Below are 17328 nucleotides of genomic sequence, written 5' to 3'. Positions count from 1 at the left end.
ATCTATGAACACAGAATGCCCCTCTATTTATTTAGGTGTTTGATTTCTTTTAGCAGTGTTTTGTAGTTGTCTGAATATAGGTCCTTTTACATCCTTGGTTAAGTTTATTCCTAGATATTTGATTCTTTTCATTGCTATTGTAAATGGAATGTGTTCTTGATTTCCTCCTCAGATTGCTCATAACTAGTGTATAGAAACACTTCTGATTTTTGCATGTTGATCTTGTATCCTGCCACTTTGCTGAACTTGTTTATCAGCTCTAGTAGCTTTGTCGTAGATTTGTCAGGACTTTCTAAATATAGTATCATGTCATCTTCAAATAGTGAAAGTTTTACTTCTTCCTTTCTGATTTGGATTCCTTTTTTTTTTTCTTGTTTCTTTTTCTTGCCTAATTGCTCTAGCCATAACTTCGCACAATGTTGAATAACAGTGGTGACATTGGGCACCTTTGTCTTATTCCTGATCTTAGGAGGAAAGCTTTCAGTCTCACCATTGAGTATGATGTTAGCTGTGGGTTTTTCATATATGCTGCTTATCATGTTGAGGAAATTTCCTTTGATTCTTATCTTTTGAAGTGTTTTTATGATGAAGGGGTGCTGGATTTTGTCAAATGCCTTTTCTGCTTCAATTGAGATGATCGTCTGGTTTTTCCCTTTCAATTTGTTAATGTGGTGTATTACATTATTGATTTTTTTATGTTGAAACACCCTTGCATACCTGGAATAAAAACCATGTGGTCATGATATATAATTGTTTGAATGTGCTGTTGAATTTGATTTGTATTTTGTTGAGTAACTAGTTTTGTTTTTTTTTGGAAAGAAATTCTCATGAAGATTTAAAAGAAGAAATAAAGATGTTTTCACTTGACTATAATCATTAAGAATTTTTCATAAAGAGTGAATAGGTCTTTTTTTTTTTACCTTTAATATATTTAATTAACTATCAATAATGGTTATTTCAAGACTAATATCTATAGTTTATAAGCAGTTTATTTCATTTACATTAAATTATGGCATTTTAAGAGAGGATTTTTTTTCCAGAAATCTGCATTTACCAAATTTGTCTTGATTTGAATTTTGTTTAAAGATCAGTGCTGACTGTATTGCACGTATATCCTTTTATTCTTGCTGGAATGTTTTTGGATATTGTCTGTACCATCTGTCATCCCATGAGGAAAAAATGTAAGGCTTTGGCTGGCAGAAAAGAAAAACATTTCCATTCTTGAAGGATTCAATATTGGAGAAAGACCAATTCTGATAACCCTAAGGATTATTGAGCTTCGTATTATGCTCTCTACAATTCAAGATTATTGGACTTAGTTGCTTTGACGTGTTTTCATTGAAACAAATCATAGAATGTAGAACTGAAAGGTCCTTTAGGGATCAAGTGCAAATCATCATCTAATTGCTAGGGATAGTCAGTATAGGGCAGTAGGTAAGATTATGTACTCTGAAGTCACACTAGCCAGGTTTTAGATTTCCAGTTCTTCCATTTGCTACTCAGATGATCATGCTCAGTTATTTAAACCCTCACTTTATTCATCTAAGAAACTACGGAACTAATAACAGTACTGACTTTGTAGGAGTATTGTGAGCAGTTTAATGAAATGATCTAGGAAAATCATATACATAGCACTTGCCTGGCAAGTATTCAGCCTTCAATAAATGTTAGCAAAGACAACTACTATTACTACTACTACTACTACTACTACTATTACTACTACTGCTACTACTATCACTACTGCTACTGCTTCTATGACTACTACTACCACTATACCGGGGTATATAGGTTATAATCTTGTTCTTGTATTGATTCATTTGGGGCAACTTTTTCTGTTTCCTCTGTTTTAGATTCTTTTGTTCCTCACCTCAATCTGCATAGCCTTCGTTATTCTCCAAATCAAGTAATGTTTCTTGGGGCCTAAACACAAACCTAATTTGTATTTAACTTAGGCAAACCCAACTATATGTGCTGGAAAAACAAATAAGAAAGGAGAAAGGAAAATAATTTTAATATTGTGAGTGATTATGCCTATTTATTTACTAAGTGAGACTATGAACCTGTGCAGCCTTAGAGTAAGTGTGAGTTGAGATTCATGGATCCTCTAATTCTCTTAGTCTCAATTCATGTGTGCGTCTCTTAGAATGACTGAGTATGCTTTTCATGATTAAAGATACCTAAGCTTTGTACAAGGAGACCTGTAAGCGTAAGCCCATAGTTCATCTGATGCTCAATTGAAGAAAAATTAATTAGTTCAAATGCTGAAGGAAAAACAGGCTGTATTGAGTTTACTGTATTGATAAACAGTATATTGGTGCCTTCCTAAGATTTTGTTTAGTTCTTTTTGAATTGTAATACATAGGCGCGCACACACACACACTCACACACACAAAGTGAACAAAAAAAATACATACAAAGTGAACAAAAAATTTTAATTAAAGCAAATGCCTTTGTAGTTACCCCTCAGGCCAAGGAACAGTACAATGCCAGCACCACTGAAGCCCACCTTGTGCCCCCCACCCCCAGTCTCTGGCCCAGTATATGGTCAATTTTTATAAATGTTCTCTGTGAGCTTGAAAAGAATGTATTCTACATGTATAGAGTTCTCTCTATATATATCCATTATAGTTGAAGATTGAATTGTTCAAATCTATATCCTTAGTGTTTTGTTTTGGCTTGTTTTTTTCTCTTTCTATTCTATTTTTGAGAGGTGTGCTCAAATTTCTCATTATGATCATGGATTTACTTATTTCATTGTATAGTTCTGTTATTGTGTTATTAGCTGCATATAAATTTATATTGTCTTATCTTCCTGTTAACTTTTTTCTAATTATAAAGTGTTCCTCTATCTCTAGTAGTATTTTTTTATTTTAAAGGCTATTTTTTCTAACATTAATATGGTTAACCAGTTTTTATTGTTTGAATGTATGAAATATCTTTTTCCATTCTTTTAATCCTCTCTAGCTTTATTTTTTAAACATTTTTTTCTAATTTTTTTTTTTTAATTAGAGAAGTTGTAGGTTTACAGAAATATGGAGAAAATACAGAGTTCACATATACCACCCTTTTATTAATACCTTGCATTGGTGTGGTACATTTGTTACAATTCATGAAAGATCATTTTTATAGTTGTGCTATTAACTATAGTCCATTGTTTACAGTAGGGTTTACTGCTTGTATTGTACAGTCCTATTTTTTTTTGTTTTTTAAATTTTTCTTCTAGTAATAAATGTACAACCTAAAATTTCCCCTTTTAACCACAGTCAAATATATAATTCAGTGTGGTTAATTATGTCCACAGTTTTGCACTGCCATCACCACCATCCATTACCAAAATTTTTTCATCAACCCAAATAGAGCTTTGTACAATTGAATCATAAACTACTGTTCCCTACCCGCATCTTGGCCCCAGGCAATCTATAATCTAGTTTTTGACTATGAATTTGCTTATTCTAATTATTTCAAATCAGTGAGATCATACAATATTTGTACTTTGGGGTCTGGCTTATTTTGCTCAATATGATGTCTTCAAGGTTCATCCATGTCACATGTTTCAGAACTTCATTCCTTTTTATGGCTGAATAATATTCCATTGCATGTATTACATTTTATTTATCCCTGCCTTGGTAGATGGACACTTGGATTGATTCCATTTTTTGGTAATTGTGAATAATACTGCTATGAATTTCAGTGTGAAAATATCTTTTTGAGTCCCTGCTTTCAATTCTTTTGAGTATATCCCTAGAAGTTGGATTGCTGGGTATACGGTAATTCTCTACTTAACTTTCTGAGGAACTGCCAAACTGTCTTCCAAAGCAGCTGCATCATTTTGCAGTGCCACAACAGTGAAGGAGTATTCCTATGTCTCCACATCCTCTTCAACACTTGTTATTTTTCATTTTTTAACAGTAGCCATTCTAGTGGTTGTGAAATGGTATCTCATTGTAGTTTTAATTTGCATTTCCCACATAGGTAGTTATGTGGAGCAACTTTTAATGTGCTTTTTAGCCATTTTTATATCTTCTTTGGAGAAATATCTATTCAAATCTTTTGACCATTTTTAAATTGGATTTTGTCTTTTTATTGTTGAGTTGCAGGATTTCTTTATATATTCTGGATATTAAACCCTTATTGGATATGTGGTTTCCAAATATTTTCTCTAATTGAGTAAGTTGTCTTTTTTAACTTCATGATAAAATTCATTGATGCGTGAAAGTTTTTAATTTTGACGAAATGCAATTTATCTACTTTTCTTTCGTTGCTTGTGCTTTGTGTGTAAAGTCTAAGAAATCATTACCTAACACAAGATTGTGAAGATGCTTCCCTATGTTTTCTTATAGGAGTTTGAAAGCACTGGTTCTTATATTTAGGTCTTGGATCCATTTTGAGTTGATTTTTGTATATGGTGTGAGGTAGCTGTCCACCTTCATTCTTTTGCATATGGACCATCCACTTTTCCCAGCATCTTTTGTTCAAGAAACTATTCTTTCCCAACTGAGTGGACTTGGCACTCTTGTCAAAAATCAATTGCCCATAAATGTGGGAGTTGGGTTCTGAGCCTTCAACTTGATTCCATTGGTCTATATGTCTGTCCTTTTGCCAGTACCAAACTGTTTTGATTACTGTGACTTTGTAATAAGTTTTAAGATCAGGAAGTTTGAGTCCTCCAATTTCAGTCTTTTTTTTTTTTTTCCAAATAAATTCAAAGTTATATGAACAGTTGCAAAAACAATACTAGCCCCATACACAGAATTCCATCATACCCTGACCCCCCTCCCCCGATAGCTCAATCCACCAACTTCAACATGCTGTCACATCATTATTTCTTTCCCTCCCTATCTATCATCCATCATCTATTGCTCTGTGTTCTGAACATATGAGAGTTAGCTGCACACATCCTTGAACATACGCTATAATTCATGTATACACTTCCCATGAACAAGAACATACTTTTATGCAATTCCATTAAGCGCAGCTAAGAAGTACAAGAGATTCAACAATGATACAAAGCTTACATTCTATATTTCCTTTTCCTTATGTCTCAACTGTGTCCCTCTGAGCCACCTGTCCTCTATCCTCCAATCCCATCCAAGTTCATCCTTAGCATTCAATTGTCATCTAGTTAGACTTTTTTTTTTTTTTCAGTTGTGGAAACATATATACAGCCAAAATCTTCCCATTCCACCCCCTCCCTAGCCTTCCATTAGTGGGATTAATCACATTTAGAATGTTGTAATGCTCTTTCCCACCATCCATTACTGGAAATTTCCCTTCACCTCAAACAGCAACCCTACACTCGTTTCTTAACTCCCCATTGCCCCTTCCCCCATTTCTCTTTACCCAAACTCTACTTTTCATCTCTATGGTTATATTTTCTGATAATTTCTTTGTGTTTACTGTCGGGCTTAAAATTAACCTCTTAAATCCATATCAATCTTGTTTTTCTTTGATACCACCTTCACTTCCATAGGACACATAAACTATGTTCCTATAATCCTTCATTCCCCCAGCTTTATATAGTTGTCTGAAATTCCATATTTTACACTGAGTTCAAAACCATTGATTTGTCATTAGAGTTTGTGTATTTTATATCATGTAGGAAGTAAATAGTGGAGTTACAGTTCAAAAATTATTGACTTCTATTTGTATTCCATTGTGGTTGGAGAATGTGCTTTGAATATATTCAATTTTTTTTTTTTTTAATTTCTTGAGGCTTGTTTTATGTCCCAGCTTATGGTCCCTTCTGGAGAAAGATCTGTGATCACTAGATAAAAATGAGTGTCCTGGTGATTTGGGATGTAAGGTACTATATATGTCTGTTAAAATTCTCTATATCTCTTTCTCCTTTCTTTATTTCTCTGTTGGTGGGGCTCCCTTTAGAATCTGAAGTAGGGCAGGTCTTTTATTGGCAAAGTCTCTCAGCATTTATTTGTCTGTGAAAAATTTAAGCTCTCCCTCAAATTTGAAGGAGAGTTTTGCTGGATAAAGTATTCTTGGTTGGAAATTTTTCTCTCTCAGAATTTTAAATATGTCATGCCACTGCCTTCTTGCCTCCATGGTGGCCGCTGAGTAGTCACTACTTAGTCTTACATTGTTTCATTTGTATGTGGTGAATTGCTTTTCTCTTGCTGCTTTCAGAACTTGCTCCTTCTCTTCAGTATTTGACAGTCTGATCAGAATATGTCTCGGAGTGGGCTTATTTGGATTTATTCTATTTGGAGTTCTCTGGGCATTTATGCTTTGTGTTTTTATATTGTGTAGAAGGTTGGGGAAGTTTTCCCCAACAATTTCTTTGAATACTCTTTCTAGACCTTTACCCTTCTCTTCCCCTTCTGGGACACCAATGAGTCTTAAGTTTGGACATTTTATTTTATCTATTGTATCCCTGAGATCCATTTTGATTTTTTTGATTTTTTTCTCCATTCTTTCTTTTGTTCTTTCATTTTCTGTTCTTTGGGCTTCTAGGACACTGAGACGTTGTTCAGCTTCCTCTAGTCTTGTTTTGTGAATATCCAGAGTCTTTAATTTGGCCAACAGTTTCTTTTATTTCCATAAGATCTTCTATTTTTTTATTTACTCTTGCAATGTCTCCTTTATGCTCTTCTAGGGTCTTCTTTATGTCACTTACATCCTGGGCCATGGTCTTCTTGATGTCCTTTAAATCCTTTGCCATGTTTTCATTCCTCGGTTGTAGTTCTTTGATTAATCTTGCGAGGTACTGTGTATCTTCCGATATCTTGATTTGTGTGTTTGGAGTTGGATTCTCCATATCTTCTGGTTTTATTGTATGCATTAATATTTTCTATTGTTTTTGGCCTCTTGGCATTTGTTTTGCTTGATAGAGTTCTTTCAAGTTGTAAAAAAAAAAGGGATATTGATCTAATTTTTCAGAAACACAGTTTGGTGATGTACGCTTTCTCTAACTAACCAACAGATGGCGTCTGTGAGTCACCTGTATCCCTCAAGTCAGTTCTCAACCTTGTTCCCGCGGTGTGTGGGGAAATGATTCTTGTGGGTTCAGTTGGAGAATTCAGTTTGGGTGTGTTGCTGGAGCTGTCCACCCTGAATGTGGGGCATGTGTACAGGTGGCCAGGGAGGAAGGGCAGTTTTAATGTTCAAATCCCCCAGGTTCCCGGAGATTCAAGGCTGCCACAAGAGTCTAAGCCTTCATTTCAGTTCAGCCCCAGACCCTCTCTCTCACTGATTCACAAACCACCGGACTTGGCGTAGCGTCTCTGGGTTCTCTGAGCGGGTCCACCCTCCCAGCTGCAATCCTCCAGGAGCTCAGCCGAGGGAATGCCATGCTACGTCACCAGTGCGCGCCATCCCTCAAGGGAAGCCCCGGGCCGCCAGGCCGTGCAGTGGTGCTCTCAGCCTGAGGCAAAAATGGCTGAACGGGGCATCTCAGCCCCCTCCTCCTCGCACAGTTCCTCCTTCCCAGCTCCGGGACAACTGGTGGGGCTCTGGGCTATGGGCACGGCCCCGGGCAGGAGTTTATCCAGCCCTCTGGGGGGCCAGCTGCTAGCCATGGGGTTTCTTTCTGCTTCCGGCTCTCCCCTCCATTCCCCCAGACCCAGGGGTATCTGCAGTGGGCTATCTTCCTGTCCAGACACTGAGAGGCTGGCCCAGCCCCCTCTTGGTGTGTTTCACTGCATGGTTCCTACAATCGCAGCTGCAGCCGCTCCTAGGTTTCTTCCTCTTTTTTTTTTAAAAGAGCCAGCCAGTCTCCAAACGCCGAACCCTGGCTTTCCCAGACTGCCATGCAGCTGTGGGTCTTCCAGCCAGCTTACTCACTTGTTTCAGAATGCTGACTCTCGGTTCCACCAAGTATACAGACCCTCTGGAGTTAGGAGCCCTTGTCCAGCTGGCGCATCGCTGTAACCGGTATTCTGGGTCATTTTCTGGTTTTTATCTAGTATTTTTCACAGAGGCGTTTTTTCACCCTGTCTCAGCTAGCCACCATCTTAGTTTCTCCAGTCTTCTTTTACAAGATGGCTTTGGCTATTCAGGGCCCCTTACCCTTGCATATAAACTTCATGATTGGCTTTTCCACTTCTGCAAAGAAGGCTGTTGGAATTTTTATTGGAATTGTATTGATTCTATAAATTGCTTTAGGTAGGATTGACATCATAATGATATTTAGTCTTCCAATATGTGAACACAGAATGTCCTTCCATTTATTTAGGTCTTCTTTGATTTCTTTTATCAATGTTTCATAGTTTTCTGTGTACATCCTTGGTTAGATTTATTCCTAGATAAATGATTCTTTTAGTTGCAATTTAAATGGAATGCTTTTCCTGATTTCCTCCTCAGATTACTCATTACTTGTGTATAGAAATATTACTGGTTTGGAGGTGTTAATCTTATACCCCTCCAGTTTTAGTAGCTCTAGGAGGTTTTTTTTTAAGTAAATGAAAATATTTTAATATTTTGAGTTATTTCATCTGAATAGACAGCACTTACACTTTTTTCTTGCAATTTTATTGAGATATAACTATACCATACAGTCATCCAAAGTGCACAATCAATTGTTCACAGTATCATCATAAGAGTTGTGCATTCATCACCACAATCAATTTTTGAACATTTTCATTACTCCAAAAAATAAAAATAAGAATAAAAATAAAAGTAAAAAAGAACACCAAAAACATCCTACTCCTCTTCTCCCCCCCATTATTCATTTACTTTTTTGTCCCCATTTATCTACTCATCTGTCCATACACTAGGTAAAGGGAGTGTGAGCCACAAGATTTTCACAATCACATGGTCACATTGTATAAGCCATATAGTTACACACTCATCTTCAAGAATCAAGGCTACTGGATTGCAGTTCAACAGTTTCAGGTATTCCTTCTAGCTATTCTAATACACTAAAAACTAAAAAGGGATATCTATGTAAGGCATAAGAATAACCTCCAGAATGACCCCTCGACTCCATTTGAAATCTCTCAGCTGCTGAAACTTTACTTTGTTTCATTTCTCTTCCCTCTTTTGGTCAAGAAGGCTTTCTTAATCCCATGTTGCTGGGTCTAGGCTCATTCCTGGGAGTCATGTCCCATGTAGGGGGGAGGGCAGCAAGTCCCCCTGCCAAGTTGACTTACAGAGAGAGGCTACATCTGAGCAACAAGAGGTTCTCTGGGGGTAACTCTTAGGCACAATTGTAAGTTGGCTTATCCTCTCCTTTGTAATAACAATCTTCATGTGGGCAAGCCCCAAGATGGAGGGCTTGGCCTACTAAATTGGTAGTTCCCAACATTTGCGACAATATAAGGAATTCCCCAGGTGGGTAAATTTAATATTTCTCCACTTTTCCCCAGTCCCTCAAGGGGTCTTTTCAAATACTCTTTATGCTCTGCCCAAATTACTCTGGGATGTATCAGGGCTTCATACCAACAAACCAGATCTTACCCCCTATTCAAGTTTCCATGTAATTATGGTGTTTGAATAAACTGAACATAAAAGTTAAATTATATAGCGTGCTACAGAAAATTAAGATTTCCCACCAAATAAACATCTTATCTTTGGTCTCACACAGAAGTTGAAGTTTTAAAACACAGTCAATAACATTCTTTACTCTTTAGGCTGATTTACCTTAGTCCTAACCAAGGCGATTTTGTTCATATCTCTAATTGAAGTCTAATCTCTTTTTCAGTTTCTTTAACATTTGCTGTATGGGGTATTGTTGACATTCATTAGCTCTAGGAGTTCTGTGGACTTTTTAGGATTTTCTGTATATAGGATCATGTCCTCAGCAAATAGGGAAAGTTTTACTTTTTCCTTTCCAATTTGGATGAATTCTGTCTTTCTCTTACCTAATTGCTCTGGCAAGAACTTCCAATACTATGTTGAATAACAGTGGTGACAGTGGGCATCCTTGTGTTGTTCAGATATTTGATTAGAAAAGTAGGGTACAAATGAAATTTTAAAATATGGAATCATTGCTTACATTTACAATGTTGTTCACTCTTTAAAGGAATCTTATTGTAAATATTTTTTTTACAAAGCTAGCAATCACTTTTTACTTTCTGTTATTCTTGTAAACCTGAATTTTTATGTTTGCAGCACAGTTATTCAATGAAGTACTGAAGTGCCTATTATGTGCCAGAGACTGTGTTAAGCACTTGAAATAGAAAGGTGAGCAGAAGAAACATGGCTATACTTAATGTGGAAGGCATCTTTGTAACCAGGAAGACAATGAGAGTGGCCCAGAACCCAGTGAGTGAAGTCAATTGTGAAGTTGTGTTTGAGAAATCTTCATTTGAAAGGTATTGTAGGCTTTTGCTGACAATCCTGCTTAAGATAATGCTTTGAAGTTCAGAAACTTAAGAATCATTCTTTATGGGTCTGATAAGAATATATAATATAGTTGGCAATTTCCTCCTATTGCCTACTGAATTATGATTGCAAACCACCCCCCACCATCACCACCAAGTGTGAAATTTTGTCTAAATTTTTGTCCTGTAGGGACATTCACCAGTGCTTCTGGGGCCCACAGCTCCTTAAGGCATGCCTTGGAGGTGTACTTCTGATGATCCCAAGACTGGAAGGATTTGGAGCCTTAGGGAGGTAATCACTAGCCAAGCAATGGTTTGTTCACTGGGTTCCATCTGAGTTGGGGAGGAAGAAGGAAGCGCCATTTTCCTGGCATGATCAATAAGAGCTGAAGAGTAGAGAATTTCTAGAAGTTCAAAAAAGCCTTAGTGACTTGGAGCAAGCTAGCATAGTACATACCTGAGGAGGTCATCTTTCATGAGATGGAGTCAATTATGATACCTGGGCTGAATGACCTTTTTGTCCCTGCTTTCAGGTTAATTGTGGGACTCGGCAGTCTGGGGATGAAGAGAGGCCCTGCTGCTTCTCAGCCACATGGCATGGCAGAAATCTGTAGCCTGCTGAGTCTCCCAAGGAAAGGTCAAGTGACACAGCTAGAAAAATGTTTAGTACAAGTATCTCTCAAAGCAAAGGGGTTTTTCTACTAAAGATAAGTTATTTTCTTTATTTTTTAATTTACACGATTCCTTCAGCAGTATCTCCCTTCATACTGGAAAACGGTCATGACCACAGTTAGGTATGTACCTGTCTTTAAAGAAACAAGATGTCTGTCAGTTGCACTGTTGTGACCTCAGGTTCCAGAATATCACGGCAACATTCTTTAGAAGAGATGTTTCACTTTGGGTTGAATCTAAATTTAGAATCAGTTAACTTCTTGTCAAAAGGAAAAGGATAGCCCAAGTGAAAAGAAAACACCTCTCAGTATGAATTGCTTTGGAAGTTATTTCTCTAAGTGTCCTGAGGATGTTTCCTTACTCAACATACAGTCACCTCTGTTGATTCCACTTATGTCAGCTGAAGATGAACATTTTATTTCCAATTCAAGGTGAGGTGAAGTATGGAGTAGGGCGATGTTTCCCCCCAGCTTTTGCTCTTTTTTGGTGGAATATCAAATCACTTGCTTCATATAAAAAATCAGGGAAAAGATGTTGATTCCAGTAAAATATAAAAGCTGGGCTTGGGAAGAAAGTGGTTGCTATCTTTCCTATGTGTATTGAAGAAGTTTGACCAAGTGAAACTTTATTTCTTGTGGCAGTCAGTAATTTCTACCCTTTCAAAATCATAACTAAAGGTTTGGCTACTATTAGGATTTGGAATAATCAAGGAGGCCTGAGTGGAAGGAAGGATGAACTCTTAGTACTGCAAGTTTGATTATAGAAGAGATGCTGGGACAGTGGTGTGAAATCCCCCAAGCCGAAGCACCAGGCATGTGGGCATAAGCAGTGGGGAATGTGCTAAGCTTCTAGAAGAGGAGGAGGATAGAGTGAGGCTAAAGTGTGGGAGGGGTATATCTCATCCATCTCCCAACACTGTTACACAGTAGGAGCAGATCAAACTAGAATGCCTAGAGTCAGCCTTCTACCTCCTATCTCCTGTCTCCTGCGTTCTGCCAGGGAAAGCCTCCCCCTGCTTCTGGTGTCAAGGGTGAGCAACCATCCCAGTTTGCCTGAGGCTGTCCTGGTTTTAGCACCGAAAGTTCCCCATCCTGGGAAAACCCTCAATCCTGGGCAAACTGGAATGGTTAGTCACTGTGGTTGAATTTTAAGGTATTCAGGTAGCACATAGGACAAGTGAGAAACTGCCCCAGATCCCCTCCCTCCTTTGTTTCTCAGAAGAGTAAACATATGGCCCCAGGATATGTGCAGGATCCTTAAGTTACGATAAGAACAATAACTGCCATTGATTACATGCCTACTCAGTGCCAAGGTATGTGGTCTTGTTTAATCTTCATGGCATTTGAGGAGGTTGGATATTTTTATCTCAATTTTATGGAGGGGAAGACGTGGGTTGAGGGCTGTGGCTAGTTGAGTTTCCTAAGGTAAAACAACTAGAATGTAGCCAAACTACATTTAAACTTCAGCATGCCTGAATCTAAAGTGTATAATCTTTGCACTAAATGAAGAACTGGCTGAATTTGATGGTAAATGCACAGCTGCTCTGTTAGCAAAGCTCTGACCATCACCTTCATCCACTGTTTCCAAACTCGTTCATATTCTTCATGGTAATGTAAGATTCCATGGGGTAATATACAGAAATAAAAGCTGTCCAGGAAGCTATAACAGTTACTTTAGTCTGATACTAGTAGCAGCCCCTAAGTAATCTTTCAGTTCTTAAAGGAACTACTCATTACCTGGCACATAGAAGGTGCTCAGTGAAGGGTAGTCATGGTTGTTATTTTCATGATAAGACACATGAGCAATAATTTGAGCTGAAACGTTTTAGCCAATGCATGTCAATTCAAACATTTTAATAGAAAAATCACCAAAGATCCAAGTTATTAAGAAAAGAAAGTTAATAATACATTTCTCCTTGAGTTCAAAATTAGGCACAACACACAAACCCAACTTTTTTCCCCATGAAGGAAAAGGTATCCCCTTAGTTATTTGATTTGGAATAAATAGAGGGCAGACTTTCTTGCTGTAATAAAAGGTATTAGCCACATAATGCTGAGATAGAAGAAAAAAATCTATAATAGGTCTGAAAGCAGTAAATGGTTCATTTCAAGGGAAAATCTAATCTGGATGCTCAGCCCTAAGAAATTCTTCCACTAAAATCAGAGATGATTGGAAGCTCTTAGTATGATGATAGTAGCCCCAACTTGCAGGCATCACATAGAGAGGTAAATTTGTATGGAGGGATGCAGCAAGCTTTTAAGCTACCCTTTGCTTTTATTTAATCAATTCACATCTGAGAGTTGTGCCTTTACTAGAGAATGAAGCACATTTAGGTCACAAAATTTATAGCTGGATTTGAAGAGGACTCAAATGTAACAGAAGAGACAGGTGAATTCAACTTGATCCAATTCAACATACATTTATCATGTACCCACTAGATTTCAAGGTAGTATGTTGAATGTTGGGGATATAGGGAGAAGCAGTATGTGCCCCCTGACTTCAAGGAGTTGTCTTTGAAGTAGGGGCAATAAGATATGTATAAAAATAATTTCTTCAGTGCCAATTGAGACCTTCATAGGCCCTAACCCACATCACAATAAGCATAATAAAATGTACCACATATATATATATATTTTGCTGTGCAAAAAGTGAAAGGATTTTGATAATTTTGCTTTTGAAATTATTTGGCTACTAGTAATTAATATAATTTATGATTGGCTGCTCTTTCCCAGCAATCATACTTGAGAATTTTTGCAACAAGGGAACTTGACCTACAAATTGTTTTCAAATGCAATGAGATATTTGTGAATTCTACATTTGACAATTTATGAGATTGACATAATGGTAGATTTTCTAAGCATTTAATTAAGCATCAATTAATTTTCTATTTTTGGAGCCAATATTTTTTCCAGGACTCAAATACTTTTGTAGACCCGTGAAAAAATTGTTAAACTCTAGGCATTGTGTAGAATGCCTAATGGATGAAAGGTCTTGGGATGTTACATAGCATCACTTCACACTTTTGGACAGGTAACTCCCAACCCTAACCTCTCTTCCAAATTTTGGTCCAAGCTTTCCAGCTGATTTTGCTGGGCATGATCTCCATGTCTCATTGGCACATCACACTGGGTATGTTCCAAGCATCCTCTTCCCTTCCAACCTACCTCTATTCTATTTTCCTTGCCATCTCTGTTAAATTGGCAATATCACCTAGCTAGTGGGAGACTTAAAAACTATTGCACTCATCATCAGTGTTTCTTTTTTTACCCCACATTTCTTATTTTTATTTCAACATTTAAAATATTCACAGATGGGAGTATTATATTCATTGACATCTCCATGGAAGATGTACCAAACAGAGCAAACAGGCATTCCACAATTACAGAATTATGTTTTGTGACTACGTAAATGTTTATCCCTAGAATTCATCTGGAAAAACACCACTTAAAAAAAAAAAACTTTTAGCTTTTCACTGCATTAATTTCCATAGAAAGTGAGCTGCAAAGAATTTCAGGAGAAATACCTAAGTTTATTCAGCACTGTTTAAAAATTTCCACCTTTTATAGTGCTCTAACACCATACGTCTGTCAGAAACACTTAATTCTTTCTCTTATCCCTGCAATAGCCAAGCCAGGATGTACTTTCTTTTGTTTTTTTTTCCTAACTCTTTCTCTAAACAAATTATGTAGAATAGGTTTATCATCACAGCACCTTGCCTAGCTAATGAGGTAGGAGGTATTCTTCAAGTTCTTAGTCATTTATGAAGCAGAACAAAAGACAATAACCAAATTTTAAAGAGCTTTTCTTTTTTAGTGGTTGTTCTTTAAATAAAATGCAAGAGAAATGGAAATTGGTGAAATGTTGCTCATACTTTAAAAGACAAAGAAGGAAAACCCATTAGAAATCCCTGCTACTCTGTATATATATTTAAGAACAAAACCTGAGTAGTGGCATTAATTAAATTCATTTGGGCAATACAAGGTAAGTATGATACCGATTTCAAAATGCTGAGCTTTCCTTCTGGGAGAAATCTTACCAAGAAGATAAAGTTTAAACAGAAAACACAAGTGCCTCATCCTTTCTTTTCAGTACAAGTTCATTCATTTTTTCTTTTAACCCAGTTCTCATATCCTTTCCTAAACTCAAAAAAGATTAACAATTTCTATATATTGCATATCCAGTAATGTACTTAAAGAATTTAGCAGTCAACTTTCCAAATCTACCAGAGAAACACTCCATATATAAGGTTTCTCTGGTACAATGCTAAACAAAAAATGCCTACGTAATAAACTCCAGCATCATCTCTGAATTAGCAGATTGTTTTAAAATGCTTACACCCCTGAATTTATATACACCTAGGAAATATACTCATTATTTCCTCTTCATCTACACCAAACTCAAATTTCTATGTTCTAACTACTGTTCCTATATGCCCAAAATAGGGAATGCTTTACAAATCTACCCATTAAGTCAATAGGACACACATATATTCCCAAATAAGGGAAAGAAGGTAATCAAGCTGGAGTTGTCTAAAATACTTATTTTCAACATTTTGGTACCTATTATTTAAAGAAGGCTAAAATACCAGAAAAAAGGATTTCTTTATTTCCCTAATTAGGCACCTAGTAGGGAGACTGATAAAAATACCAAAAAAGTCATCTAAAACATATAAAACGTCATATTTAAACAGAATAGCTGCCAGAAAAAACTGATAACTACATGTCATCTGGCAGATGGTTTTGAAATCAAGTCCCTGACAATCTTACTAAAAAATGTTTTAGACACAGGAATCAAATTTGGTAGCAGAATAAGGCAACTCTCTAATATGGCAGCCTTTAACAGCAGTAACCTTTTTTTTTTAATTTTGAAATAAATTCAAACTTACAGGAACAGTTGCAAAAATAATGCAAACCCCATACACAGAACTCCAGCATACCCCAAACCCCCTCCACCGATACCCCGATCCACCAACTATAATATTTTGTCACTTTACCATTTCTTTCTTTCCCTCCCTGTCATCCATCATCTATTGCTCTGTCTTCTGAACATATGAGAGCAAGTTGCGCACACCCTTGAACAAATAATATAATTGACATATACATTTCCTATGAACAAGAATATTCATTTTTGTAATCACATTAAGTGTAGCTAAGAAGTTCAAGAAATTTAACATTGATATAAAGCTTACATTCTATATTTCAGTTTTTTTCCTTATGTCCCAATTGTGTCCTTTTTGAGCCTTTTCTCCTCCATTCTTAGGTCTTATCCAGGATCATTTATGGCATTTAATTGTCATTACCTATTTAGACTGTCTTTTTTTTTTTCAATTGTGGAAACATATCTACAGTGTAACTCTTCCAAATCCAACCCCTCCCAAGCATTCCATTTAGTGGGATTAATCACATTCACAATGTTGCAATTCCATCACCTTCCCACCATCCATTAGAAGAAATTTCCCTTCACCCCAAATAGAAACCCTACACTCTTTTCTTATTCACTCCCCATTGCCCCTTCCCCCACTTCTCGTAACCCATACTCTACTTTTCATCTCTACGGTCATATTCTTGGATACTTTGTGTTTACCATGGGGCTTAAATTTAACATTTTAGGTCTATAACAATCTTGTTTTCTTTGATACTGACTTAACTTCAATAGGACACATAAACTATGTTCCTATACTCCCCCCTTCTCCCACCTTTATGTAGTTCTTGTCAAAAATTACATATTTTACATTGCGTCCAAACCCACTGATTTATCATTACACTTTATGTATTTTAGATCCTGTAGGAAGTAAATAGTGGAGTTACAAATCAAAAATACAGTAGTATTGGTATTTATATTTACCATGTGATCTTTACTGGAAATCTTTGTTTCTTCATGTGGCTTCAGTCAATTGGTTAGTATCCCTTCCTTCAGCCTACACAATTCCCTTTAGCATTTCTTATAGGACTGATCTACTGGTGATGAAGTCCCTCAGCTTTTGATTATCTGGAAATGTTTTCATCTCCCCCTCATTTTTAACCTCCAAGTGTTTGTGAATTTTCTAAGTCTCTGATGGTTATTGACTTCTATTTGTATTCCATTGTGGTCAGAGAATGTGCTTTGAATAATTTCAAATTTTTTAAATTTATCGAGGCTTGTTTTATGTCTCAGCCTATGGTCTATTCTGGAGAAAGTTCCGTTACCACTAGAGAAGAATGTGTATCCTGGTGATTTGGGATGTGATGTTCTATATACATCTGTTAAATTTCTCTATTTGTCTCTCTCCTTTCTTTGTTTCTCTGTTGGTAGGGCTCCCTTTAGCATCTGAAGTAGGGCAGGTCTTTTATTAACAAAATCTCTCAGCATTTGTTTGTGAAAAATTTAAGCTCTCCCTCAGATT

General features: G+C 36.7%; 1 protein-coding gene across 1 annotated transcript in view; it reads left to right on the top strand.

Moving 5' to 3' along the window:
* The first annotated feature begins 11255 nt into the window (after positions 1–11255).
* Positions 11256–17328, top strand: part of PLAC8L1 (PLAC8 like 1) — a 30279-nt gene continuing 24206 nt past the window's right edge. Inside the window, exon 1 of the mRNA XM_037801804.1 lies at positions 11256–11377. Coding sequence (XP_037657732.1) covers positions 11256–11377 — 122 coding nt within the window. The remainder of the gene's footprint in view (positions 11378–17328) is intronic.

Source organism: Choloepus didactylus, chromosome 13 (genome assembly GCF_015220235.1).
Source record: "Choloepus didactylus isolate mChoDid1 chromosome 13, mChoDid1.pri, whole genome shotgun sequence".
Classification (NCBI taxonomy): domain Eukaryota; kingdom Metazoa; phylum Chordata; class Mammalia; order Pilosa; family Megalonychidae; genus Choloepus; species Choloepus didactylus.
This window is presented reverse-complemented; position numbering and strand designations above follow the sequence as displayed.